The sequence below is a fragment of the Culicoides brevitarsis genome, chromosome 2 (genome assembly GCF_036172545.1).
Source record: "Culicoides brevitarsis isolate CSIRO-B50_1 chromosome 2, AGI_CSIRO_Cbre_v1, whole genome shotgun sequence".
Classification (NCBI taxonomy): domain Eukaryota; kingdom Metazoa; phylum Arthropoda; class Insecta; order Diptera; family Ceratopogonidae; genus Culicoides; species Culicoides brevitarsis.
This window is the reverse complement of record NC_087086.1, coordinates 471,306-497,968: the sequence shown is the minus strand read 5'-3', so window position 1 is coordinate 497,968 and position 26,663 is coordinate 471,306. Positions and strand designations below refer to the sequence as shown.

Genomic DNA, 26,663 nt, shown 5'->3' with positions numbered 1-26,663 from the left:
AGATACACCAAAACAGAAAAAAAAAGTTTTAATATGTCATTCTTTTTATTGTTCTTGTACTTTTTGTTAGACAGAACAACAAGAAAACATTCGAACGAACGAGGAAAACATTTTTATTTATTGAATTTATAAACCTTTTTACATATTCAATCGTACACTAAAAAACAGGAAAAATTGTTCATGTACGTTCCTTCGCTCGATGGAAATACAACAGCACAAAATAAAGTTAAAAGTACTTGAACGAGCTCCTGAGGAGTTTATATTAAATGTGTTATCAAAAAAAATTCGTTTTTCGCATGTCTTTTAGGTTGTCTGAAGATTTTCATGGAAAAAAATGCACTTTTGTGAGTGAAAAAGAAAACATAAATTTTTGGAAGTCGTGTTTACCTTTTTAAGAAAGATATTTTTCAGGGTATAGTTGCAAAATAGACAAAATTCCTCGATATATTTATAATAATAGCTTGAATTTCGTGGTAGGATTTACGATTTGAGAAAGACATATTCGCATGTTGTTGAGCTTCCTTCGTACAGTATACAAATAATAAAATCTTCTATATTATTACCGAATTCAAATTATATATTGCCTCGCATCTGCATATTTGTCGATATTTGTTTGAGGTTTTTATCCGCTGCGTGTATGCGCCGTCATGACAGTTTCCATCAATTGCGGTTTCAAGATCACAATGGAAAAAATATTGCGAGTCATTTTTGGGTTTTCTCTGTGTCACAAAAAGGTAGAATGAGGAAATAAACAAGTCAATCGATGAATTTGTCCCTTTTGTTTTGCGACACTAAACAAAAGCCGTATTTTAATGCGAATCACATCATTATCATCGACATATAATCGACAGTCATCAATATCGTTCGAGTGCGTATTCGTAAAATACTTTGGCATTGTTTTAATCCTGATAGTACAGTGATGCGAATATGCAGAACATGAGCAAAGTTATTAAGATCGATTGCTTTTGTTCTTCAACCATGCACGCTTTGAATATATTACCAATGTTGTGTGTATGCGAAATGAAATGAATCGATAAGCATCACTTAGTCACATGAAAAATAGGCTTCCCTTATTTCCCATTTTGTTTAAAAGTATCCGTAGTTCACGGAAAGAGAGAGTAAAATTTCAGGATACAAAAAACTTTTTTAATGCTAGATAACGTCACTCACTAATCCCATTGTTAATTTATGAAAAAAATGGCGATAAACTGTTTTGACGTTTGATTTTGCATGTAGAATGGAAAGATCAAAACAGATTTATTATTATATTTTCCTTTGCTCAATCATTTCAGAGGGTTAAAAAATTCAATTGAATCGCACAGACAAGTCTCAAGGACCGTTTTTTGCTTCCGTCGAAGTTTTGCGTATAACCTCTAAAATTTTACGGGCATCTAAAGGATGAGAAATCGACTGAAAACTTTTTCTTTTGCGTGTCTGCTGAGATTTGAACATATGGCGCGAATAAGACGAAAATATCAGCCACAACGTGTTTTTTTTTTACATAAAATAATAAAATAAAAAGAAAAGGGAACGAAAAAGACATTAATATTGTAAATCGGAGAAAAATCACTGCATTCTCTTATTTTGCCAACATACAAACGAAGAAAGCAGATGAATGTAAAATGAAGTGAAACGACAAAGTTTGCTCATTTATTTCATTCAGCTATTCAACGAAATACAATGCGATTTTGTCAAACCTTGAAATCGGGTAAAAAAAAGTAAAGAACAAGAGAAAGGGAAACGACATCGAAATTACAAAATTTTCGCTCATTAAGTTGAATGTATCAGTATTTTACAATTACATGAGTGACCCGTCTTCTTCAATTACGACAATTATTTACATTTGAAATGACCAAACAATTCCCTCCGAGCGTTTTGTATTTTTTTTTCTTTTTAAATAAGAAGAGAAAAAAATTCGAAAGGAAATACATGACTAAAACGACGAAACTAATGGCACTCTATTTGCGAATTTTATGCATCGTCAATTTCATCTATGATCTTCGACGACAAGAAAGAAGAGGACTGCAGAGCATTGTTGTTACTGAAATGCATTACCACAACAATAACAACAACTATCGTTGCTTCTGCTTTTTTTCGCAAGGAGACATCGAACAAAAAATAGTAAAAGGAAATGTTATTTCAAGCATACCAAACGTCTCAAGATGTCTCTTCTTTTTTGCTCTTCTCTATTCGTTGGAGAAAAAATGTTTGTATTTGCAAAGGCAAGTACGGAAGTTTATACTCAATTGTCAACATTTCTATGGCGAAGAAGAAAAGTGAAATTTTACTCAAACCAATTTTCGATTAAGTGACCAAGAGAAAAAAAAATATTTTTTTCTATCAAACATAAAAGATATTCAATTCTCACTCATGCACAAACATCAGAATAATAACAACAATACCCAACAATCACAATAATAATGGTTGACGGAAGCAAAAAATTGACAAATAAAATTTATCCTTGACTTGACACAACATTGTCGTTTTTCTTCGAGATGCTCAACGGAAAACATGAAAATGACTTTATAATTGGCTTACCTTTCTAATTACTGAGTCGAGAATGAGCTTGGACTTGATTATCTGAGTATGAATAACTCGTCATGTTGCGATGAAGAAGAACAAAGCATGAAATTTGACTCAAGTGTTTGTTATGATCAAGAACATGGGCAAGAAAGTGACAATATTAACGCGTTTTGTTGCAAATATAAAAGCTGCAGTTAATTGCTAAATAAGCATCAGTTCTCGAGAATCTTTTCATCTTTTAATAACTTTTCTGTTTTAACAGATTATTTTTAAAATCTCAAAAATGGCATTCAAAGTAAGTTTTTTTTTTCATTTCTCATTCAAGACTTTAAATTCAAAAAATTTTTTTTCAGTTTGTTTTGTTAGTAGCTCTTGCTTATTGCGCTTCAGCTGCTCACATTCATCCAAATGCAATGATGGCAAGTCAACATCGCAGCGACACTCGTATCGACAATCAATCGCAAAGCGCTGAGCAATTGCAACGTCAAGACGAGTATTTGCGCAATATCGATCATTCGTCGGATTCCATTCAAAACGATTACTATCAACAACACTCCAACCGTTTGCGCGATAACGAATATCGTCGTGTCAACTATTACTATGCCGGAAACCAACAAGATCGTAACCAATATCAAAATCACGAATCTGATCAATTTGCTCAACACCAATCGCCTGATGCCATGCACGCTATTCGTCATTATCAACGTCAAATGTACGAGCCATTGATGATTGCTTCAGCAACCAACAGTTATCCCATGTTCCGAAGCTATCAACAACATCACATGGGACCTTATAACTCTCGAGTTACTTTCAACTCGCCTCTTGTTAGCTATCGCTATTAAATGGTCTCAAAAAACTTGTTCCGATTTTCGAAGAGAGAGATATATTTAAGATTTTTTACAGCTTAAAACATAATAATCCGTGATAAATGCACAAAGTAGATAGTAGATAGAATTTGCACACATGGCAGAAGGTATAAATGGTCAATTCTCTAAATATTTCCAATCAATCTATACCAATAAATTAGTTTAGAATAGCAAAAAAAAAATAATTTTCTTTTATTTTAATGTTCAATTTTCAGCGAGACAAATTTAGACATCTCACCTCTTGAGACAATAGAATCCGATTTTTCTTCTCCCCTCGGAATCCTCGATTTCAAACTTCACGTACCGTCAATATTTTACAGAAAAAAAAAGTTTTTGGCATTACCACGCAAGTTCGTCGCATACATTGCTCACGTTTAAAAATGTAAACGCACCATAGCTATATTCTATATACGTATTTTCGACATATTTTAACGATGATCGTGAGATAATCAAAATATTCAAATTTTCCTACTTTTTTTTCCTTCTACTGTCAAACCTTCATTTCGGTGCCATGAATGATGTAACGACACACGGGAGCTGCAAGCACGAGAAAAAATTAGATGTTCATGCAAATTACGTTCAAATTGTCACAAAAGTAAAAGAATTCCAAAGAAAAAATAAAGTGAATATCGATTGTATTGAATTTTCAATCTTGCGTGCCTTCATACAATATAAAATAAAAAAGAGGAATGCCAAGTTTCTAATTTTCCGAGAAAAAGACCGAATTTGAACTCTTGATCACGTTTCTCGGCAATTTTATAGCATTGACAAGTGGTTCTAAGTATCGCCTATTAGAAATTTTGGGGAATTGAAGTGTGTTGGATTGAACTGCTTATTCTTATACATACATCCCGAAATTAATTCATTCATCCCGTGTAACCACAGAGTTCTTGTTCTCGACCAAATTTACTTTAGTCTCTGCTTTATATAATGACGTTAATAAAAAGGTCTATTACCCATCATGTGATTGTCATTACTTCTGTCATTGGATATATTCAAATGATTATTATTGCTATTGTATTCCGTATGCTCCCCCTTTAAATGACGCAGAGTGAATTGAGGTACAGATACGCGAAAAAAAATAAGAATAAAATGAAATGATTTGAAAATTTTGCTCCATTTAATCCCTTTTAAGAAATTTACTGATTTTTTCCTGACTCGTTCCCCCGTTTCCTCTTTTTTTTATTTGGTTTTGAATACATTTTGATTTTAGCAGGCTCTGTAATTTATTCAAAGAAATGTCGTTTGTGTGTTTTCCATTTAGATTCGGCTTTAAAATGTAAATGAGAAGGTATACACGAGACGATCAATTACATTAAATAAGTGCATTTTTGTTTTATTTTACAGGTCCCTCGAAATGATTCTGGTTAAATTTAAATAAAATTAAATTTGGAGGAATTTTTTATATCAGTTGTCTTGAATGGTAATTTAATTTTACTCTTCAGAAAAGCAAAAAAGTGATATGTGTTGCATGAAAATTTCAAAATAATAACAAGCGATATTTTTCTTCTCGCAAAAGTGTAAAATGTATGCAAGTTTGTTATTTTTCCATGCCTCACACATTTACCGTAAGCACACAAAACAGAATTATGACGGCTTTATTTTTGCTATTGAATAGTTACAAAAGCAAACCGCATTCACTTTTTGTACCTTTTGTTATTTGTTCTTTGTTTGTTTTAAAACCACGAGATTATCGCAAAATACGTCGATTAGACATTCAACGAGTACTTTTGTTGTGAAGGATCAAGATTAAGCCTTTTCGTCTCCCGTATAATAGAGGAAAATTGAAAACTGATTGATTGAAAAATTATTCTGTCTGCTTTGTTTTCGTCGTTTTACATTGAAGCAGACAAGCTTCATAAAATTATGCAAGGGAAGTCTATAAAAATTATTATTATCATTACTACAATTATCTTGCAAATTAAAAAATAAATTGTCATGTACAATGGAAGCAAAACAAGCATAAAACAGACATGAAGTACCATACCATGGGGAAATAATAAATAAATAAAATATTATTGTTGCAAAAAAAAAAAAACAACAAAAATAAATAATCGGACATCGCGAGACAACAAGGCATATTATTTTTAAATATGGCATGGCAAAGGTACAGGATAAATTGTGTATTGTCGCAATAAAATATGTGTTTTTTACTGTTCGGATATTGAAGATCATTAATCAAACATATGTATATATTGACTGTTTTTTGGATATTTTCATGAATACTGAGAGGAAAATTTAAATTTTATCGATATTGACAAAAAAAAAATATTTTAGAAGAGGATCAAAAATTTATTTCAAACATCTCTATTTTAATAAATTAGATTTTTACTTTCCAAAAGGATTTTAGCCTTTATAGAAAGTTTGATAAATTTCAGTATAAGCTTCGTCCATAGTAGTTAATAAGTTTTTAAGGATGAGGAGAGATAACTTCATTTAAGTTCAAATAACTTCACATCAGATGAATGTTTTCAGCTTTGATGAGCTTTCGTTTCGAAAAGCTTTGAGTTTAGTATTGATAGTTGATTCCGGGAGATCGGAAAGTAAGACGTGCTTGATATCGGCTCTCTTGATGTTGTTGAGCTTGCTGTTGGTTGTTTTGTTGATTGTCATCTTGTCTATTTGTGTGAACAGATTGACGAACAGCTGAGTAAGAAGGAGCGACGAATTCTTGGACTGTGTAAACTGAACGAGGGAAGGCTTGAAAAACGGGAACTTCGATACGTTGGATGGTATTTTGGATAGATTGACGAGTTTGTTCAATGGTTTGACGTTGGTTGTTATGATTTTGTTGTTGGTTATTATGGTTTTGTTGGTTATTTTGTTGTTGATGATGATCATTTTGACGTTGCTCGTGTTGTTGACGATCAATTTGTTCGATTCTTTGTTCGATGCGTTGATGAATTCTTCCATGCCCAATTGGTTCACGACGAACTTCAGCGTTGAAACCTGTATGATCATCAGCGCGATAGTCAACAATACGACGGAAGCTGAAAATTTTTAATTTTTTAATAATTTTTAATAATTTTGTAGAATGAAAAACTTACCCATCAGCATCAATTAAGGAATATTGCCCACGAACACGACCTCCTCGACGAGATTCTTCTTGTTGTTTATTGTCTCCGGTAAGATTGTCTTGAACGATGTAACTGTAATCGTATTGAGGATCATGTTCGTATCTGTCAGCTTGTTCGTGATTTTGTTGCTGTTCGTTATGACTTTGTTGGTTCTGTTGTTGATTATTTTGTTGATTTTGGTCTCTGTTTTGTTGTTGTTGGTTTTGCTGAGTGTTAGGATTTGCTTGAGCTTGTTGTTGAATAAGTTGAGGGCCTAATGCTGATTGCTGTTGTTGAGCGCATACAGCGGCAATCAACAGAGTAAGTGCTAAAAACTGAAAAAAAAATCTTTATTTTTTTTATTTTCACTTTTTATTACTTAAAAATACCTTCAAAGCCATTTCAAATCAGAATTCGTATGAACTGAATAAGAGAAAATGAAGAACTGAATGACTTCTGCAACGCGTACTCGACTTAAATACAAACTTCCATATGAAACTTAACACCTTAGCAAATTATTTTTTTACAACAATAGTTTCCACAGCAGCTTTAGTCAATGACATAAAAACCGGGTTTGTATCGAATGACTTACTTATGAAAAAACAACCAGCTGACAACAATTTGTTGTCAATCTTTACTCAAGCAGCAAGGCTTTAGAATGGAATGGAAAGAATTTTCTGTTAATGAACACGACAACCCTTCTTGCCTGAAATTTTTTTCTAATTAGAATAACGAGACTCATTTTTCACCAACAAAAACAATGACAACGCAAAAAAAAACATCAACATAGTCCATTTCCATCCGTCAACGTTCGTTCGTTTTTTGTGCATATCCATCATCAGTTAAAAAGCCGATTAGTGAGCATCATCATTTACCCTTCGTAATTTTACATTGCCATACGCATATGCTAACTTACTGCCCGTTTAAAATGGGTCGACCATAAATGAATATTTTCCATTTAAAAAAGGCTTATAATAGAAATGTGATAGAATATGATGGAATTTCCATGTTTGTTTAGTCTTATCAGTTTTTTACTCTCTCTCTCTCTTTTTCATCCTCTTTTCGCCAACTGAACATGAAAGAGGACTCACAAAGACAGGTAATCGATGCGAGACACAAGAATGCCTAAAAGTTGGCAATTGTAGTTAATTTTGTGCGTCAGAAGAATATCAGAGGCATCGTAGATAAGAAGAGAAAGGTAGCAGACAAATAAATTTTCAGCAAAAATGAAGATATGTACATAAAGACACAAAAATACATGCAATAGCACGAAATGACATCAAATACGAAAAATAAACTTGTACAAAATGGAACAATAGCCAGAAGCTAATTACTTAAAAATTTCTGTTTTCGTTCCTTCTTCTGCGGCGTTTTGTTCATATACCTGCCAATTTCCTCAGCTCTCACGTTTATCATTAGACGTGTTTTTGTCACGGTTTTATTTTGCATGTAAAGAGATGTGCCTGAGAAAAGGGAGATTAAGTCATTAATTTAAAAAGTGCTTAAAGGACAACGATTATCCATTATACCAGGTGTCTACTTTCATTCTCTGCTTACGATAAGTTTGACCTTCAGGCAAAATGCTACTTTAAGAGTCGTTTAATTCATATGGAAAAGTGCTTTTCATATGGCAGGTGCTTTAAAATCCAAAATGCTTTCTCTCTCAAATTCATTTCACAAATTCATCGTCGACAATAACATTTTAACAACCCAATAAAAGTAAAACTGCTTCAACAATGTTTCCCAATCTACAACACACAGAATTTACTATCGTTTTATATGACTTTCATTTTATTTTATTTATCACCCGACACTTTATGTGTACGATTTGATGCAAAATTTATACAAGAGCGAAGGATAACTCTTGAAAATCATGAGCTTTTAAAGCCATTTCCCATCATCATTCATAATCATCATTAAATGGAAATGTCGTCCTCTTGTTTTTTTTTTCGCAGCATAAATATCTCAGCGTAGAGTGATGTAATAATAATTTTTCGTTCGATGAGTAATGTAATTTTGTTTGCAAATAAAAAAAAACGTCAAAAGAACTTTTATGGTAATTGCGATAAGTTTACGAAGCATGATTTTATCGCTCTTGCGTTCCTGTTTCGCTTCGTTTTCGTTGTTGAGTTACGAGTTGCTTTTTAGAGAAAACCCAGAAGATCAAAATTTTCCAGTCTACGTTTTCATAAATTTTAATAACAATCATAACATAACAATAATAATCTGATTTTCTTACAGATCAACCTTTATTTTATTTATTTTTGCCATTTCTTTTCCCTCGAACCCCTTGCTTAAACTCCTTAAAAGAAGAACCTTTTCTTCTTTTTATGTATACCGACATTACAAAGATGCTTAGACGCAAATGCAATACTTCTTACTTTTTATTCCTTATGGCATCCATCGTACGTATGGCAAGAAGAAGCACTTGAATGTAAATCCCTGAATATGAATAAATTTCTCATTTATTATGATATGGTTAACGCTTTTAAAAATGTAAAGGAAAATATGCTACTTTTTTATTCGTGTGTATACGACAGAACATTTTGGCAAGCATTGTCTGACTTACGAGAACTTTTGCCAGACAGTCCATTCAATGCACTATAAGAATCAGGGTGAAATAAATAAAAGGATTTTCATAATAAAAAGATTGTATTTGAACCTCTAATGGCTATTTAATACGATATTTTTTTTCGATGTCACCTCTCATAATCTGCTGATTGTTGGGATTGTCCCATGTTATGTTGCATCACGCATCATATGAGTTTCAATCAAAGCACATGAGGAATTTCATTAAAATTGTTTGAAATATTTCATACGATGCTTGAGTGAACGTTTACCTTTATCATCTCTAATCGGTACAAGCAAGAAAATAAAGCATTGTTCGAAAATTTCGAATATTGTGTCTCGTTTTAGGCGAAAAGATGTGAAAAATAGGATTAAACAAAAGATTTTATAGCATTCACTCATTATTTAGAGCGATCATGAGTAATTTGATAAGTACATTTTAGGTCAGAAAAGGGAAATTTGAATGTAATTTCAAAAATTTTACCTTCCAACAGAATGCAAACGAGACAAAGTCACATACGTTAATTCATGCTTCCATGGATAAACGAGAGTACTGAAAGTGAAGCGAAAATTCCAAAGCGAAATATTTCATTATGAACATACTGTAAAATAGATGGGATAATTGTGAACTGACAATGTTGAGTTTCATCCGTATATTTTGTGCTGTTCTTGAGAGATCAAATAATTGCAAAAAATATGTGATGGTTCGTGGCGACAAACTTTTCTACATAAACGAGAATTATAACGAAAGGGGTTATATTCGAGACAGTCGTAATAACAGCAATAACAATAATAGTAATTACAACAACCAGAATTGAAACAGGAACCAGATTGTAAAAATAGCCAATTATTTCTGTTTTTCGACTCAATGAAGCACGACAAAGCAGAGCAAGGCAACAATTGTTGTACAAGAAGCAACATAACCCGCCGACGACGTTAAATTTTTATGACGTTTTTCTTTCGAGAGTTTAAGAGTTTGCTACTTATCCTCGCAAAATTGTCACGATGATGTCACAAAATGTTTATTTTACGATCGAAACGGATGTTGCCATGATTTTCGGGCATAACAAACAATTTTCTGTCTCTCCTTCTTCTTCTTGCATCTCGCTTTGGATTTATGGCCAGTTAAAATGATTTAATTCATTAACTTGTTCTTGTACGCGTAACGTAGCACGAGACCAACATCAGGCACGACACAAAACATTGTCAAAAGTAATTTGTTTTCTTTCATTTAGATTAATTGCTCACCCCTCGCATTTTTAAGGGTCATTAAATGAAGAAAATTTTAAAGAAATTAAAACGTTTAATGTTTCTTCTTAATTTTACCTTCGGCTATCATCAACGCAAGACAAGAAGCGGCGAACTTTTTCGTGCATTTTACTACACTTTTTACTTTTTTATCGTTTTAATTATTGAAATTGAAGTTTTTATTATATTAAATATCTCCCTGACAAAGTGTCGTACCACAAATATTTGGAATACAGAGTAGAGATTTCATCTTCTTCTTCATCTCATTCGCGGAAAGTTTCTTAAGAAATTTATTTTGTAAAAGATGAATTGTAAGAAAGTTTTTTCTTTTTCTTAAGATTGTCTGTTTTGTCTTTAATTACGAGTTAAAATCAATTTTGGTAGGATTAAAAAACAACATTCCCGAAAATCAAAAGTATTGTTTTGCGTCATGCAAATTAACAAATACGTAGCGACAAAATCAGAATGACTTTTACTCAAATACTTTCAATGAAGAGACACACGAAAATTGAGTAGTATTAGCACCCCCTTTTAAAATTCATTTAATTCGAGAGGAATTACATTCAATTTATTTTACTTAAAAACACGTTTTTCGGTCTTTCGTCGCTGCTCCTTTGGTTCATTTATCGAAAATTTTATGAAAAACAATCAGAAAAGGAAGAAGTATATGAGCAAAAACCCTTGAAGAATATTATGCGAATTATAATCTTCTAATCCCTTTTATTATTCTCTCATTCATACAAATTTTTAATGCCATTGTTTTAATTAAAAAGGCTTTGCACTCGACTCCCCAAAAAATTGCACGAGGAAAAATTTTTGATGTCTTCATTTTTTTTCTCCTCATTTTTACGTGCAACTGAAAAACACAGTTTCTCTGTGCAGAAGCTTAAAGTTGTCGTGAGGGTACTCGAGTAATGATAATAATATTATGAAACCAATGCACGTATTAAAAATTTAATAAAAACATCTTGCTTCCTGTCACTTCTTACAGTATCGTCCCGTGTTTGTACATTTTTGTAGTTGCTTTTATTGCAACAACACTCTCTTTCGAGCTTGATTATAACTTTAGTTGGTGTTTGTGCGGTAGATTTTGGGCGACACTTGGCTTTTCTTGTCTCTTTCGCTCCATTCGCACGTTGAAAAATAATCACAATGGAGCAACAAGGCGCTTGTTTGTAATGCTTTATAAGTTTATTCAAAGACTTATAGGAAACAAAATATTTTTCCTCTATATTCTGATTTTAATTATAGATAAGACGAGTGATAATCTTGTTTTTGTTAGATATTTCTTTTAACTTTCAAATATAAAATAATAATCTTTTTGTTATTACTTTTAAATTAAAAAAAAAAATCCGAGACGTATTTATTCGCGATAATAAATTGTTTTTCAAACGGAAACGAAATTGTGACCTTTATTTTTGGTAAATTCATAAAAGAGCAGGATCATAAAATTAAAAAAGCAAAAAAATCATAAAAAGTGATTTTTGAACAGGTGTTTCGTTTCTCTCGATTTCTTTGCAAGGCAAATGTATTTTTTCTGTTCTTTTTTGCTTTTGAAAGAAAACTAAAAGAAAGTTTGAGAAAAAATGCCTCGAAGGATGATTTGTAGTAAAAATGTGTATAGTGTAAGGAAATCTCGAATATTTTTCGCGGTACATGACTCAATTTTTATGTCAAAATGTACCATGACAACTTTTTACTTAAAATTTTCCTACAGGCGTTAATTTTTAATAAGAATTGTAGGTTCGTGTCATACACATCCGTTTTGCTCTACATTTTGAAGCATTTTAAATTAGATTAAATTTGCCACTCTGAAGGAATTTCATGATGGGCAACATTTCTTTGACATTGACAATTAAAAACATGAAAATTCAATCTGAAAAATCTCCCCTTCAAGTTTTGCTGTCTATCTCATCAAAAGCGTCGTTGTTTAATTTCTTGCCCACAAAATGTTTACACAGAGACTGTTGCATTTTCATACACAGTTTATTTGTTTGTCACCAATTTCTGTCTGCGAGAGCGGGATGTATACTTTATTAATAATAATGTTTCAAAATAATAAACTGTTCACGTGAGTTGAGTCTGCAACATTTTTTTTTAAATAAAAAAGGGGGGACACAACATTGCTGCTGCTCTGTTGAATGTTGATAAATGTCACAACACACAAACACACTATTTTCTGTTGTTGCAATAATATGTCATGTTTAATTTGGATCAAAAATATGTCGGCGTACATGGAGAACATTCAAATTTCATTAGGAAATAAGGCATTGAGGCAGAAACCCACTTGAGGTTTCCTCTGAACATTTACCTCCGTTGTTTGTGCGTTGCGTGAAACATGAGACAATGTCATTCATATACAATTTTGGGGATGTTTAAGCGAGAGAGAGTAGAAAAACATGTCAAGATAGGTATACAGTATACTGTGGTAGACAATTAAATATTTAACGAGAAATTTTGCAATCAATGGTTTTAAATCAATTATTAATTACGTAATGGTGCATTGAGATTGATTTTTCGGTTAAATTGTGCATGCATGACAAAATAAAAGGGGTGACTTGCTTGTCTCTCGATGTAATCCATCTCAGTAGTTGTCCAATTAGGAGGGAAAGTCGACGATGACATGCATTTTTTGTGTGTATTAAAGTTTAAATCTTTAACAACAACAAGGAAAATAAGTATACACTGAATCCGATTTCCTACTTTTCACAGACATAACAGGATTAAATATTAAAAACAGCCTCTGATACGCTTATTTTTTTCCTCCGTTATCTCATATCAAAGTTAAGAGGCTGTTTCAAATGATATCAAAAAATTTAGTCTAACAATATTCGAAAATTTAAACATTTTTTTTTAACTTTTAAGAATTCTTTTTATAATTCAATATTTGCAAAATTTTATCCGATTCAATTTCAATAATTTCAAAGTTATAACTGAACTTTCGTTCCGGATGTCAAAATTAAGCAAATAAAGGCTAAATTTAAATGCTTAAAAAATTTTTTTTTTTTATTTTTTTAATGGGGTACATGAGCATATTTTAAATTTCATTTGGATTGGCTTACTAACAAAAAAATCATATAAATTTTGTGTATCACTGCGTCTTTCATTTTTTGTTGTTTTGACAAACATAAAAAAAATATCTGAAGTAAAGCAGATGCAAAGCTGGCATAAAACAAGAGGGATTATGATTATGGTATATCATCTTTATTCTTTTCTTGAAGCATTTTTTACCAACAAAGGATGTAAAATAGATAAAATATTTGCAAACAAAAAATGACAGTTTCGCTGAAAATATGTAAGTCAAAAATAAATGATTTAAAAATTTTCTCAATAAACTTTTAAAGAAGTAAACTCGCTTAGCCACGTAAATTTTATGGCTTTTAATGCAATTACTTTTCCCAAAATTAAATTTATGAGGTTCAACAATTTTAAAATGGGAATGAGTTTAACTTACAACTTTGCATACTTTCGTATAGCAATTCGAAGATAGTCGCGAAGTAACAGTAATTTATTGTCACAACTTTTTAACATCGCCAGATTTAAAGGAAGACAATTAAGAAAAGTTTATTTTATTGGTCTTTAAAGAGTACTTTGGCACTCTGTTTTGTGACAAAGTTACAATTTATCTTGACTTCTCGTTTTTTTCTCATTTTTTGTTTGACTGACTTTTAATTCAAAAGCTTCATTTTCTTCAACAGAAAAAATAATAAATGAAAATTAACAAAATTGATCATTTTCAGTTTCAAAAGTTGAATTGAATGACTTTTGAACATATGTAAACTTAATTTTAGATATATTTCAGAAAAAAATTTTCCGAAAATCTTAAAAAAAAACCTTACATTTCGGATACTTCATATAAAATTAAAAGGAAATAAAGGGAAACACAGGAGGGAAGGCAATATAAGGGAATGTTTCCCAAATGCTACCCAAAAGTTCTTTCTTTATTTATCTTTTTTTGAAAGAACCTAACTAACCTAATCTATAACGCACTTTTCGTATAATTCCCTGAAAAACTTAAAACTACCTAACGCTCTATGAGCAGAATCCCTTACAAACTAAAGAGGAACACAATTCCCGTTACAAAAAAAAATGAAGCTGTCCCCGACTTAAGAAAAAAAACTTTCCCTATTAGAGCGACAGTGCTCTAAACTTAAAATTAGCTGAAAAAAACTTAAAAACTACCCTAACACGAAAAGTGCAATATTGTTGTATATGCGATACATATACTACAATAAATTTCCTCTTATAACTAAAGATTTTAAAAACTTACCCATTTTCCTGTCGATGTCGTTGAATGCTTTTGACTCTTTTTGTGCCCTCGTTTCCTTCCGCGTGTTGTTTTGCTAAAAAAAAAGAATTTCCGAACTCTTTACGACATGAGTTGCCGTAAAGAGTTCCAAATTAGAATATATTTTCTCAAAATTGATAACTTACCCTAAATTTCTGCGATCGTTCCTGTCATCTTGAATGCCTTGATCATATATCGCTTGTTTTTGATGTTCCTCGTCATGTTTTTCCTCCAATCTCCATTTTATTCTGTTCGTTTCCTCTTCTGACTTGCTGTTTCGAATGAAAATATATTTTTAAAAGCTTTCAAAATACTAAATAAGTGAAAATTTATACTAACCATGTGTTTAGTTTTTTTCGATGTGAATACAATATGGCGGATGACATTTAATTAGGCCGATACAAATATCAATTTTGTCTCCGATTTCGCACAAAACAAAAAACATGAGAATTTTAATATTTAAAAAATACATTTAAATTCATGAAATATCCTTTTTTAAAAATTTTATAAGAAATAGAAATCATTTCCGTTTTCGCCTGAAAAAAAATAAAAGAATCTAAAAAAGAGAAGAAAATAAGAATGAATGAAAGAATTGAAGCATCAGGTGCTTTCTTGATCAAGCTAATTCTCTTCTGATTTGATAAAAAGGCATTCTGCAATGTCATCCTTTCAACACTTTTATTATGATTATTTACATTAAAGTTACAATCTTATTTCACGCTTGTCCTGTTTTTACATTTTTACTCATTTTTCTTCATCTTCGTGACTACAACCTGAACTTTTTAAATCATATATTGTGACAAATTTCTGCTACAGCTCTATTTTCTTCCTCCATTGTTGATCTTGCTACATGCAAAGAGGTAAATGAAAGTTATTGTGAGAGTAAAATGATAAGGTTTGATACATTTTTCACAATAGTTTGTAAGAACATCTGAGACCAAAAAAGGAGAAAAACCAAGAATATTAAATTTTCCTTTCTGCAAAAAGCTCTATAAAATATTTCTGTAATAATAACTTAATGCCTCACGCCTCGTGAATCTGTGTCATTATTATATCCATTCATTCTTATTTATTTATTTATTAATAAATCTCACATTGTTCTGATATGCACCCCCATCTGACAAAAACAATAAAAATGCGATAATTTTATATGTCCCATGCATGTGCGTTCCTCCGCATATTTTATGAGTTTGTGTGGCGATGTGCGATTTGTTGTTAGTTGTTGTGTAATAATAATGAAACTGGACTTTGACGACGACAACGACGCAGGAGGAGGACATCAATGATGTGTGAAATGAAAAGTAAGCCAATATAAAAGGGCTTCAGGCGTGAAAGCAGTAGTGTACTTATGTATGCTGCAATAAAAAAGTAGTAAAATCCTTCAAAAGCATGCGGAATAAAAGAGGAAATTACTTTGGACTTTTGTGCATGGAAGACTTTATTTTTTCTACTTTTAATGGCGAAACATTAACTTCTTTTATGGATATGATGTAGGAAGTTTTTTTTTTAGAATAGGGATTCGAGAAAATGATAAATAGCGAAAAATTCATAATTAATTCAAAATAAGACCGTAAATTAACGAGATTCTAACCTCTGGAGGTACACAAACAAGAGGAAAACTGAAAGACGTTCAGGGCTCACAGTGAAATAATGACTTTATTATTATTATAAAATTTAAATTTTCATACATTTTTTGCTACTTGAAAGACAAACAGTATAAAGAGATGCACTACAAAAATGTAAAAAAACGGCAAATAATAATAATTACGCAAGTCCATTGGGATGAAAAATTCTTTTTTGCTGTCAGTCGACCAACTTCACGCCAAGAAATAAATGGAATTATGAATAAAATTATCATTTTCTCTTTTTTGTTTTATTGCATTAGCTCCAAGCACGTAATGAATTTCGTAAATAACTTTTGATATAAATTCAACAAAATGTGAAAAAATTCGTTTGTAAAATTCGATTCGTAAATTGTGTAACAGCCAAAAGTTTATTGATCGCATTCCAATGATTTATTCATTTTTAACCTATTTTGACCAATTTACAGCTCCATTTTGCGTTGAAATGCTGCCAATATCTGATAAATCCTTCCTAATTGACACTTTTTCCGATTCAAATAATGTATCTCTTTGGTCAGAATAAATACTTCGATGGTCAATAAATGGCAAAAATTATGATTGATCGATGTTTTATCCTGTTTTGAAAGTAAAAGTGTGTAAGAAATAATAAATGAACAAAATAATCATAATAAATAGGTTTTTCCGTCTTTGTTGCTTACCTTATAACGTGTTTATTAGCTTGAAAAGAATTTGGTCCAAATCAATCAATAACGTAAATAAACATTGTATTGCCGAAAAACTAAGCAGACAAAAGAAACGGGAAGAACTTCCTGTTTCTCTTTCTTTTTTTTTTATTATTATTGTTTGATTGCAGGAGTCCCCATTTCGATTGTTTGTCATAAATATTATTGTTCGAGATTGCTAAAGCAAAACAGCTCACACAGTTGGATATGGATACATTATTGTGGGTTTTCCCTCCTTGTTTTCCCAAATTTCTATTTATCGTGATGCGACAAGGACATTAATAGACACTGCAGGTATTTTTTTCTTCCTTTTTCTTCTGTTCGTCTTCGCTCATACATTATTGCCCTCATTATTGTCACGAATTCACGTCTCGTCTCAAACATTTACTTCACTTTCATTCGTCCGGAGGGAATCATGATTTTGGAAAAAAAAATAGAGAGAAGAATCGTGTAAACATCAGCGACATTTGAAACAGAGAAAAGCAAAAAAATTAGGGTTATTGTGTCAAGCGAGTGTCAAAACGAAGTGATTCACAAAAAAAAAACAGTTAAAATATTCATTCGATAATATTTCTGAAAATCATGCTTTAAAATTGTTTCAATGATAAATGGATATACTTTTAAATATCTTTAATATTTGCACCTATAATTTTTTGTCACTCCTTAATATTTAATTCTTACCGAAAAAAAATGAAAATTATGAGCTCCATTTTTCATCATGGTATATGCAAAGAAATAAAATGTTATTACAACTCCTTCATAAAAGTCACAAGATTTTTTCTTCGTACAAAAACAAATTTTCCCTTTTTTCTTCTTCAAACTTAACATACGCTTCTATATAATAAGTAGAGAATTTAGATGCAAAAAAAAAAGTTAAAAATCAAGTTTATGTGTAAATCTTTTTAAAATAAGTACTTTTTTCAAGACGATATTTCATTTACACTCACAAAAAATTCCAACACTTCACTACCAGAAGTTAACATCTCCTAAACAAAAACACGATTATGATAAACATTTTCTTTACGATTCAGGAAAATTCAAATATTTTTTAAAGAAGAACCAGAAGGTATTTTTATTTAAGATTCTAACGCGGAGAAAGAGGGGGAAAATTTATTACCTTTTCTGTTCTTAAAAACAGTTTAAAATAAGTGTTTGTTATCATGATGTTCTATGCGCTCATATACCGTTATTGTTATGAGGATGGATAAGTCGAAGTAAGTTCAGGATCATCACAGAAATTATTATCATTATCATCGTGATTTTTCGAGTGTTTCGAGACAGGAGTAAAATGTTGATGAGCAGTTAATTTTAAGACGCTGTTGATTAAACTTTTATACCTTTTTGCATATTGTTTTACGAGGCGGAACATAATAAGATTTTGGTATTAACCAAATGTTTAAAGAGAAAACTTGTTGTTTATTGAAAGTTTAATTGGCTTTCATATTTTCTTCAACTAACTCGTTTATATTGTTTGTCATTCTTTTTTTTTTGTGCTTTTGAGCAAAAAAACAATCTGAAGTTTGAAACATTGCAAAAAAAGTTATTGACACAAAAAGATTGAATATTCAAATTTATTGTAATAAAAAGTCAATACGACGTTAAAGAAAAGAAAACAGCAGAAAATGTCATTAAAAATTTAAAAGTTTGACAATCCCACAAAGTCCCAGATAGGTAATTTTCGCAGCAAGAAATCCAATAAGCCAATCAATAAGAGTTTTGTTACAAAGTCTATGTAATACAACATCATGTACTTTCGCTTTGCTGACGGCAATGATTCATCGCCTTGTTTCAAGATGAATTTACGATACCCGAAAATCCAATTTCCTATGTAAGTTGGATAGTCGACGATTGTTGCGTCAAAATTGAAAGTGTATCTGCAAAGAAGATGTATTGCAAAAAAAAAGTTAAAAAAAAATAAAAAGTTTTCTTACTGATCTGAAAGCTCCATACGATGATACAACTTCAACAAATTGTCGTTCTCCCATTTCCATTGATGTTGCAAAAAATAATCAAACAACTTCATATTGTTCCAGATTTTCTTTTGAGTGCGTACGAGCCAACGAGGACGTTGAATGATCGCTAACAAACCATCCAACACGAGTGCAGGAATGAATTGTATGACAGTAAATGCTAATACGAAAACCCAATAGTTTTTGTACATTCGACCTCCGGGATACCAAAATGCCCTTTTCGAAGGATATTTTTCGTAAGTTTTTCTTCCGAGTTGTAAAAAGTCATTCCATGTTATGGGAATCTCAGAACTTGTTGTTAAATTAAAAACTTGCAAATTTCGCCCTCCTTTTTCCCATAATTCAGCACATTGAACTGAAGCAGCGATTGTCGCATTTGATGCAAAATCAACGGGCAACAAATCAGGCGTCAAATGTCCTTTTCCATGTACACAACGAAGAAGTCCCGTACTTGCGCCAAGCAAAACACTCGCAGGCCCGTTAATGGAATCAACCCATCCGGGATACGGATCACGATATGAAGGACAAACTATATAGTGAAATAAAATCAATTTCGAATAAAATGTTAAATTAAGAGAAAATTACTTACCAACTGATGGTCGAACAATGCAAACGGGCATTCGATTGCTCACATCATCAACTAACTTTTCGCCAACATTTTTCGAGTAAACGTACGTGTTTGGCAAAAGTTTAAGAATTTTTCGCTCAGCTTCGACGAGAAAAGCATCGTTGTCATTCAAAGTTGCCTCAATGACGGCATGATAGTCAAAAAGTGGCTCGTAAATTGCCTCTTTAATCAATTTTTCTTGAACATTTGAAAAGGCAGTCGAGACATGAACGAATGCCTAAACGAAAGAAATTTAAAACAAAAATATTCACAACAACACTCAAATCAAAAAATAAATACCTTCAAATTTTTCGCTTGCTCAGCCAAATCGAGCATTTGCTTCGTACCAAGTGAGTTTAATTTTATTGCAATTTTTAATGGGTCACTGAAACGAACACTTGCTGCACAATGATACACAATGTTGACAGATTCGCATAGCAAGCGATAATCATTTTCGTGCATTCCGAGACCATTTTGCATCAAATCTCCCTGAATCGGTAATAGTTTTTCCATTACACTTGGATTCGTTTGTTTGATGTGGTCAAATATAATATTCTCCTTGTATTCCGCAAAACGTGATGTAATGTCATCAGTTCCCTTTTTTGGGCGTACCAAGATGTAAATGTTGGCAAGTTCAGGGCATTCTCGAAGTAATTTTTCGACTAAAACTTTTCCAATGAAACCCGTCGCTCCGGAAATTAAAACTGTAGCGTTTCGCATGAAGCTTTTGATTGACATGAGAGAATCCATTTTTTCACTTCTTCTTCTTTTTGAAATAAGAATTAAACTCTAATAAAGACGTTGACAGAAACAAAACCGATGAACGACTAATTAATATCGCATACGTTGAATGTAAAATACTCATTTTTGCTGATTTGAAATTTTTTTGAGTGACAATTTATTTACCTATATTGTAAAGAAGCTCTCTGAATTTTGCTTTGAAAAAAAAAATTCTCTCCCCTTTTGTCTTACTGCAATAAAATGGAAGGAGTAAGGAAATCACGTACAGAGAAAAAGGTCCAGATTTATACGAATAAAATATGGAAAAGGGATGAAAGATAGTAAAATATTTAAGTGCACATTAAATGGTCATCAGTTTTGATACGTTTTAATGTGAAAATAAAACTTTTTTCCGTAATAAAAGTTCAATGTGTACGATAATTTTTATTGAATTTTTTTTCAATTCCCCAATCTTTCTATCAAATATTCAGTAATTTTATTTCTTTTTAACCACTTTTTTGGGCGGCGATTTTATTTTTGTAGTACTTTTGCGTTTTGTGTCTTCATCATCATTTTCTTCCTTTACGGGTTTCGATGTTCCTGCTTTGGTTTCTCTATTTTTCGCATAAGCTTTTTTCATTTTTTCCATATTTATGTCTTTAGCATCGTCGTGAATGACGAGTCTTTCAGGATAATCTTCGCCGATAACACATCCGTACTTTTTCTGTTCTGCTTTTGATGCCTTCCATGGCTCGAAAATGATGCCTGCTGGATAATTTTTCAATTCAGGCACATATTTCTTAATGTATTTTCCTTCTTTGTCGGTTTTCTTGCCGAACGAGATGGGACTATAGACTCGATAGTATTGATAATAAAAGGCTGATGCTGAAAGCCACATCCAATTTCCCGCATTTAGAGCCCAATCTGCATCAAGTAAGTATTCTTCAAATACCTTTTTTCCTTCTTCCCACGAAATCCAAAGATCGCCTCGCGTTAAAAAACAAGCAACCGCATGACGCGCCAAATGATGAATCCATCCTTCTTGTTTCAATTGTCGCATTATCGCATCAATAAATGGATATCCTGTTTGCCCATTACGCCATGCTTCGAGATGTTGTTCATTTGTGCCCCAAGGAATTTGAATACACACAGGATTTCCTTTCATTTTATCGAAATTTGGCGTGCATGAGGCAACGCAGTAATAAAAGTCGCGCCAAATCAATTGTCCTGCGAGAGAAACAGGCGGTTGAGAGTGTTTCTTGCCTGCTGTTACTTCGTTAAGACGTTTAAAGAATAAACGAGAGCTTAAACAACCAAATTTGAGATACGGCGATAAGACAGTTGTCGATGGTTCAAGGCTATTTGGTGAAGTATTTGGCTTCTCGAATGTACAAATGTAATTTGTTCGTTCCAAATGAGCTTCCATTCGTAAAAGAGCTTCTGTTTCGCCTCCCGGAAATTTGTGAGGTCCACAATCCGTTGGCGATACTCCCAATTCACTCAACGATGGGACATCATAACAATGAGAATCTCGTTTTTCATCTTTATCCATGAATGTCGAAATTCCTTTTGGCAATTTATTTGGCGGATCAAGAGGAGGAGAGATTTCACAAGTTGCTGCGATCGAGAGAAAACTGTTATATGTTAACGTAGGTTTTCCGCGATTTTTCTTTATTATTTCCTCATGATCATAGATTGTATGAGACTTTTCAATTACGACATTTACTCCAAAATCATGAGCTATTTTTTCAACATGACCGTCTCGTTTCACTGAAAATGGCTCAATATCGTACTCCCATGTAATTGTTGTAACATTCCATTCCTTAAAGAGACGAGCGAGAACATCAACAGCATTTCCTCGAACAACATAAAGTCTAAAAAAAATCAAATAGGTATTAAAACATATTTCTTATAGTGTTCCCATATATACATTAAACATGTCGATCTGCAAGATGTAAAATGCAATATAAAAAAGTTGAATAATTTTTAATATGAAATTACGAAATTGGTTTTGAGTTGCCCAATTAAATGTCTTTTTGATGATTTTTAAGCTTGAAATTGAAAAACTTGTTTGAATGCATTTTGGATGGTTCGTAAGCTTGAAAATTGAAAAATTAAAACTACGTAAAAAATACGTAATTTTCATTTTGCGAGCCTATTTGATGGTTTATAAGCTTGAAATTGAACAAAATTTATGGAAAATTTGTTTGAATGTATTTTAGATGGTTCTTTAGCTTAAAAATTGAAAAATAAAAAATACCAAAAAAATACGTAATTTTCATTTTGAAAGCACATTTGATGGTTTATAAGCTTGAAATTGAATAAAAGTTATGGAAAATTTGTTTGAATGCATTTTGGATGGTTCGTAAGCTTGAAAATTGAAAAATATAAAAAAACGAAAATTTTCTTTGAATGTCATTTGTTGAATGTAAACCATGTAAATAAATAAAATGCATATCGACATGTACATGCATGGGTTTTTTCTATAAACTAATTTATTATTAAAATCTCACCTGGAATTTATAATTTTCAAATTTTCATCTAATTCTGCCAAAGATTCTTGAAGAAATCGCCATCGATTTGGACCAACAAGAAGAGTTTCTCGTATTCCGGGATCCAAAATGAAAATGGGTCGCAGTACAGTTTCGTTCGGATTTTCTAAAACTAAATCTACAGCGTGTCTCAAGGCAGGATTGTCGTGAATTCGTAATCCTTTACGGAACCAATGAACTACAGTTTTCATCCTTCAAGTTTCTCTTACACAAAGCTTTGTTAATTTCATTAAATTTAAGTAAAATGTGTAGAAAACAATTTTAGCGGTTTTCAAAACGAAATGAAAACATTCCCAGCATGCAAGAACAAGGTTCAAATTTTTGTTTAAAGAGCATTCACTTTGTTCATTTTTTCTTATTCTTGTTCGCCGGGATTCTTTTTGTTTTGTTTACATCCATTCGATTCATCAAAAATGTCGTATTTAGCGAATTTTACGCCTGAAACAGCAAAAAATTGCCTCTTGGATATCCTTAAAACAGCAACACAACCCGAAAATGCGAAAAAGTTATCTGAAGCAAAAGCTCTTGCCGCTCGTGACATGGTAAAAATGATGCAATTCGTGTTTCCTCTCGTCATGGAACTCGAAATGGGAGTTATTAAAAATTACGGATTTCCTCCAAATCGTGAAGGACTTGTGCAATTTACTCAAATCATCAGAGAGGTAAGCCAAAACTATAATTTTTGATACAAAATTTGAAATATTTTCGATTTTTTAGGTTGAAAAAGAAGACTCGGAAATAAATCATCTCAGGACACAAATTCGATCGATTTACATGCCTCCAATTAATTTATCAGCAAGCAATGACATTCTCATATAAGAAGTTTTTGTAAAAAAATGTTGAATTAAGCCAAAACAAAAGACTAATTTTTATCATAAATCTTTATTTTTAAAATCAAACAAAATATTATCTTGCTCTCTATCATTTATAGATTAGAAAGGAAATGTCTCTGAAGATTGTTTCTCATAGTATTATTTTATTAGCATGGTTTCTATGAATAATGATGAACAAATTAAACAAAATAAAAATAAATGATTTGCTTAATATTGCTTGACTTGAAATTTATAACAATAAAATGGTCTCAATATTTGTAATTATAATAATTATAATATTTTAATTAAAATGAATGTCTTGTAAGAGAAAGAGTGAAGGAAAAAAAGACAGCAGAAAAAAATTTCCCTTAAAGTTTTGTTTCTTGTGTAAGTACCTTTCATTTGTTTTGTTAAATTTATCAATTCTCTACGCATCCAGGTCATTTATGAATAAAACTTCGCGATTTTTGAGTCCAGCTTCGAGCATTGTCGTTTGCTCTGGATTTGAACGTTGTTGAACGGCACTTGAAACATGATGATTGGAATTATCACAATTTGCTGAATTAGAGGTTTCTTTGGTGATTGCATCGCTTGTTATGAGAACGCGTTTCGGGAAATTCGTTGTGATCTCGAAACAATCTGGGGCATCTGGATGGCAAAAAATGAAGGTACAAATATCCTAAAATTCGGAAAAAAAATCAAATTTTTCAAAAATTTGATTGTTAAATTAATGAACAAACCTTCAAAGAGTGCTTTGACAAGAATCTCCTTTCGAGTCGAACGCCAGAAGGTAATTTGAAGACAAGCATAACGACACCCTCATCTGTCGCAAGAGGTTCAGAAGGCACTGTGGATGCCAATTCCAATTTCATATTCTCAATGTCGACTTTTCGTTGATGCTCTGCTTGCTTTTCAGCTTCCAATTCGTCTTGGATGCGTTTTTGTTTCGCTAATTCTTCCTGTTTTTTCCGTTCCTTCTCTTGATCCGCTTTCAGAGATAACTCGTAGGCAGCATCTTGTTGTTGTCGAATGCTTTGATTTAAACTACGTTCGAGACGATCAAGTCTCTGTTGCGTCAAATAAATGTCATTTTCCTGTACAACACTCCGAATGCGACGAAGCAATTCTTCGGGCGTGCAATTTCCTTCGAGACGCCCAACAATCGTCATTTTGTTGTTGCGCAAGCAAATCATAAGCATCGTTGGATAAACATTACGGGCATTTGTGGAGTGTGAAACACGAAAACCTTCGGGAGAAGCAACATCACAACCCCATAGTATCATATTATGGTTGATGTATTCAATGACTTCGGGATTCGACAATGTATCACGACAAAAGTTTACCGATTCTGTTTTCTGCTCCGAATGTATCAGAATAAGCAGAAATTTCAGTTCACGTTTTGCATCGTTCAACGCCTGCGAATACGTGCCCTGATAGAAGACTGGATGAATGGGATTTTTTTCCTTGAATGTTTGGATAAATTGCAAAACATCTTGCACGGGGTCTGTTACAACTAAAAAAAAATTTACAAAAATGAGCAAAATTTTATTATGATGATAATTACAAAAAAAACTTACTTCTTTCTTGTCCTCTAAATATATCTATAAAAGTCGTAAAGATTTGTGTCAAGGTACTGTAGCAAAAGTTGAAAACCAAATTTACGACATATCCAATCAATCCTCCAAAGCCTTGAGGAGGTCCAACGGGAGCTTTTGTTGTAAACACCTGCTGTAAGAATCTGTCATTTATAACGGCAGGAGGACGAGATTCTGTTGCGTACAAACTTGGTCTTCCTTCGCGCAAATTCATTTCCTAACGAAAATAAACGAGAAAAAATTTGTCAATTGGAATTCTCTTTGTCTCTCTAAAAATAGTTACTTCTTGCATTGCTACTTCAAGATCCCATCCATTTCTTATAAGAATGTCACGACATCGATTTACGTCGTCAATACCTGTGATCTCCTGAAATTGTTGTACCTTTACTGTCTGACTCGGACTAATTGTCTCGTCAAAAGAATCCATTGCCCTTTAAATGCTCTTCTTCTAATTAGTATTTATTTTGACGTAAAAAATATTTTTTACAAATTATTTTTTTTTTTGTTTTCTTTTGTTCCGAAAAAGACACACGACGAATTTGCGTTCACGACAGTTTGAACGTACTTCTTTACGTTTTGTTGAGTCGATCGAACTATCTTACGTGTCCCTAAACTAACGAAATGGATAGAAAACACTGAATTTCAATGAATGATTGCCAAAAAAATATGAAAGTTTACGATCCCATTGACATTCGTCTTTCTCTCATGTTTTTGCCCAAAAGGCAATTTAAGAGTACAAAAATTTTTGAATGAAAAATGTCAAAAATTCGGTAAAAAATTTATTAACTAAAAAAAATCTCCTTCATTTCTCATCATCTGAACTCAATTCGATTGTGCCATTTTTGTCGATTTTTGTGGTTTCTTCTTCGCCTGATTCTTCTTCTTCTGCTGATTCTTCTTCTTCAGATTCCTCTTCAGATTCACTTTCTTCGCTATTTTCAACAGATCCTTCGTCGCTTGAAGATTCTTCCGCAAGTCTTTTTTTGAATTCTCGCACGGTAATTTTCTTCGGAATGATTGACGCGAGAAATTCGAGTTTTTCGTTGGAAGCAACGACAGCTGCCAAGTCTTTGTACTCTAACAAATTCGGTTTTTGACTTTTCTTGTGACTCTCTTTCGTCATTTGTTGTATGAACATTTCGCTTGCCCGACAAACCATCATGAGAGCTTCTTGACTTATCATATCGGCATCCGGAGCGGATTTCATGATTGTTCGAATGCGTGCAAGCGGAAGTTGGTTGAGATCTTTGGATGTGTTGTTGGAAGTTTGTTTTCCCGCAGTTTTTGCCGCCTTTGGAGGAGTTGTTTTGCTCGACGTTTTTGTCGGAGTCTTTTTCGATGGCGTTGTGCCTTCGTGTTTTCCTTCCGACATGTCTTGCTTCGGATACGACTTTCGGATTAAAATACTAATTTTGATGCGCTTCTCGGGGGACTTTTACACACAAAAATATCAAATACAAAACAATCGACTTCGATGGAGATTTAAATGTCAAACGTTTGACATTCAATGAATTAGCCGAAGGCAATTTCAATTTTCAATTTCATTCGTCTTA

General features: G+C 32.3%; 7 protein-coding genes across 7 annotated transcripts; 2 read left to right on the top strand and 5 right to left on the bottom strand.

The window, feature by feature from the left end:
- Positions 1 to 2,746: 2,746 nt before the first annotated feature.
- LOC134832037 (uncharacterized) lies at positions 2,747 to 3,527 on the top strand. Its single transcript, XM_063845925.1, has 2 exons — positions 2,747 to 2,818; positions 2,877 to 3,527. Exons 1-2 carry the CDS (start codon positions 2,807 to 2,809, stop codon positions 3,363 to 3,365), a joined length of 501 nt encoding a protein of 166 aa, XP_063701995.1. The 5' UTR covers positions 2,747 to 2,806; the 3' UTR covers positions 3,366 to 3,527.
- Positions 3,528 to 5,673: 2,146 nt separating this feature from the next.
- Positions 5,674 to 6,884, bottom strand: LOC134830588 (putative mediator of RNA polymerase II transcription subunit 26). The gene is made up of 3 exons (XM_063844123.1): positions 6,835 to 6,884; positions 6,437 to 6,780; positions 5,674 to 6,379 (listed from the first exon to the last, which is right to left on the bottom strand). The coding sequence occupies exons 1-3, from the start codon at positions 6,844 to 6,846 to the stop codon at positions 5,899 to 5,901; spliced, it is 837 nt and encodes a 278-aa protein (XP_063700193.1). The 5' UTR covers positions 6,847 to 6,884; the 3' UTR covers positions 5,674 to 5,898.
- An 11,522-nt stretch (positions 6,885 to 18,406) lies between these two features.
- Positions 18,407 to 20,244, bottom strand: LOC134830855 (putative fatty acyl-CoA reductase CG5065). Its single transcript, XM_063844454.1, has 4 exons — positions 19,732 to 20,244; positions 19,414 to 19,669; positions 18,786 to 19,353; positions 18,407 to 18,728 (listed from the first exon to the last, which is right to left on the bottom strand). The coding sequence occupies exons 1-4, from the start codon at positions 20,179 to 20,181 to the stop codon at positions 18,491 to 18,493; spliced, it is 1,512 nt and encodes a 503-aa protein (XP_063700524.1). The 5' UTR covers positions 20,182 to 20,244; the 3' UTR covers positions 18,407 to 18,490.
- A 345-nt stretch (positions 20,245 to 20,589) lies between these two features.
- LOC134830820 (cryptochrome-1) lies at positions 20,590 to 22,962 on the bottom strand. Its single transcript, XM_063844405.1, has 2 exons — positions 22,665 to 22,962; positions 20,590 to 22,025 (listed from the first exon to the last, which is right to left on the bottom strand). Exons 1-2 carry the CDS (start codon positions 22,892 to 22,894, stop codon positions 20,648 to 20,650), a joined length of 1,608 nt encoding a protein of 535 aa, XP_063700475.1. The 5' UTR covers positions 22,895 to 22,962; the 3' UTR covers positions 20,590 to 20,647.
- A 115-nt stretch (positions 22,963 to 23,077) lies between these two features.
- Positions 23,078 to 23,736, top strand: LOC134829318 (protein C10). The gene is made up of 2 exons (XM_063842351.1): positions 23,078 to 23,365; positions 23,421 to 23,736. The coding sequence occupies exons 1-2, from the start codon at positions 23,117 to 23,119 to the stop codon at positions 23,520 to 23,522; spliced, it is 351 nt and encodes a 116-aa protein (XP_063698421.1). The 5' UTR covers positions 23,078 to 23,116; the 3' UTR covers positions 23,523 to 23,736.
- On the bottom strand, positions 23,653 to 25,768 carry LOC134829317 (FAS-associated factor 2). The gene is made up of 4 exons (XM_063842350.1): positions 25,394 to 25,768; positions 25,093 to 25,327; positions 24,256 to 25,028; positions 23,653 to 24,194 (listed from the first exon to the last, which is right to left on the bottom strand). The coding sequence occupies exons 1-4, from the start codon at positions 25,535 to 25,537 to the stop codon at positions 23,943 to 23,945; spliced, it is 1,404 nt and encodes a 467-aa protein (XP_063698420.1). The 5' UTR covers positions 25,538 to 25,768; the 3' UTR covers positions 23,653 to 23,942.
- A 108-nt stretch (positions 25,769 to 25,876) lies between these two features.
- On the bottom strand, positions 25,877 to 26,604 carry LOC134831248 (chromatin accessibility complex protein 1). Its single transcript, XM_063844928.1, has one exon. It carries the CDS (start codon positions 26,480 to 26,482, stop codon positions 25,913 to 25,915), a length of 570 nt encoding a protein of 189 aa, XP_063700998.1. The 5' UTR covers positions 26,483 to 26,604; the 3' UTR covers positions 25,877 to 25,912.
- Between the last annotated feature and the right edge of the window lie 59 nt (positions 26,605 to 26,663).

What these genes read in the sequence shown, in the direction of transcription:
- LOC134830588 (XM_063844123.1), bottom strand. An exon ending in TCCTTAATTGATGCTGATGG is followed by an intron (nt 6,380 to 6,436) that starts GTAAGTTTTTCA and finishes AAAAATTTTCAG; the next exon opens with CTTCCGTCGTATTGTTGACT.
- LOC134830855 (XM_063844454.1), bottom strand. Translation starts at nt 20,181, where the DNA reads ATGGATTCTCTCATGTCAATCAAAAGCTTCATGCGAAACGCTACAGTT. An exon ending in AGCAAGCGAAAAATTTGAAG is followed by an intron (nt 19,670 to 19,731) that starts GTATTTATTTTT and finishes TCTTTCGTTTAG; the next exon opens with GCATTCGTTCATGTCTCGAC. An exon ending in CGTATGGAGCTTTCAGATCA is followed by an intron (nt 18,729 to 18,785) that starts GTAAGAAAACTT and finishes TCTTCTTTGCAG; the next exon opens with ATACACTTTCAATTTTGACG.
- LOC134830820 (XM_063844405.1), bottom strand. Translation starts at nt 22,894, where the DNA reads ATGAAAACTGTAGTTCATTGGTTCCGTAAAGGATTACGAATTCACGAC. An exon ending in TTGAAAATTATAAATTCCAG is followed by an intron (nt 22,026 to 22,664) that starts GTGAGATTTTAA and finishes GATTTTTTTTAG; the next exon opens with ACTTTATGTTGTTCGAGGAA.
- LOC134829318 (XM_063842351.1), top strand. Translation starts at nt 23,117, where the DNA reads ATGTCGTATTTAGCGAATTTTACGCCTGAAACAGCAAAAAATTGCCTC. An exon ending in TTACTCAAATCATCAGAGAG is followed by an intron (nt 23,366 to 23,420) that starts GTAAGCCAAAAC and finishes TCGATTTTTTAG; the next exon opens with GTTGAAAAAGAAGACTCGGA.
- LOC134829317 (XM_063842350.1), bottom strand. Translation starts at nt 25,537, where the DNA reads ATGGATTCTTTTGACGAGACAATTAGTCCGAGTCAGACAGTAAAGGTA. An exon ending in ATTTAGAGGACAAGAAAGAA is followed by an intron (nt 25,029 to 25,092) that starts GTAAGTTTTTTT and finishes ATTTTTTTTTAG; the next exon opens with TTGTAACAGACCCCGTGCAA. An exon ending in TGTCAAAGCACTCTTTGAAG is followed by an intron (nt 24,195 to 24,255) that starts GTTTGTTCATTA and finishes TCCGAATTTTAG; the next exon opens with GATATTTGTACCTTCATTTT.
- LOC134831248 (XM_063844928.1), bottom strand. Translation starts at nt 26,482, where the DNA reads ATGTCGGAAGGAAAACACGAAGGCACAACGCCATCGAAAAAGACTCCG.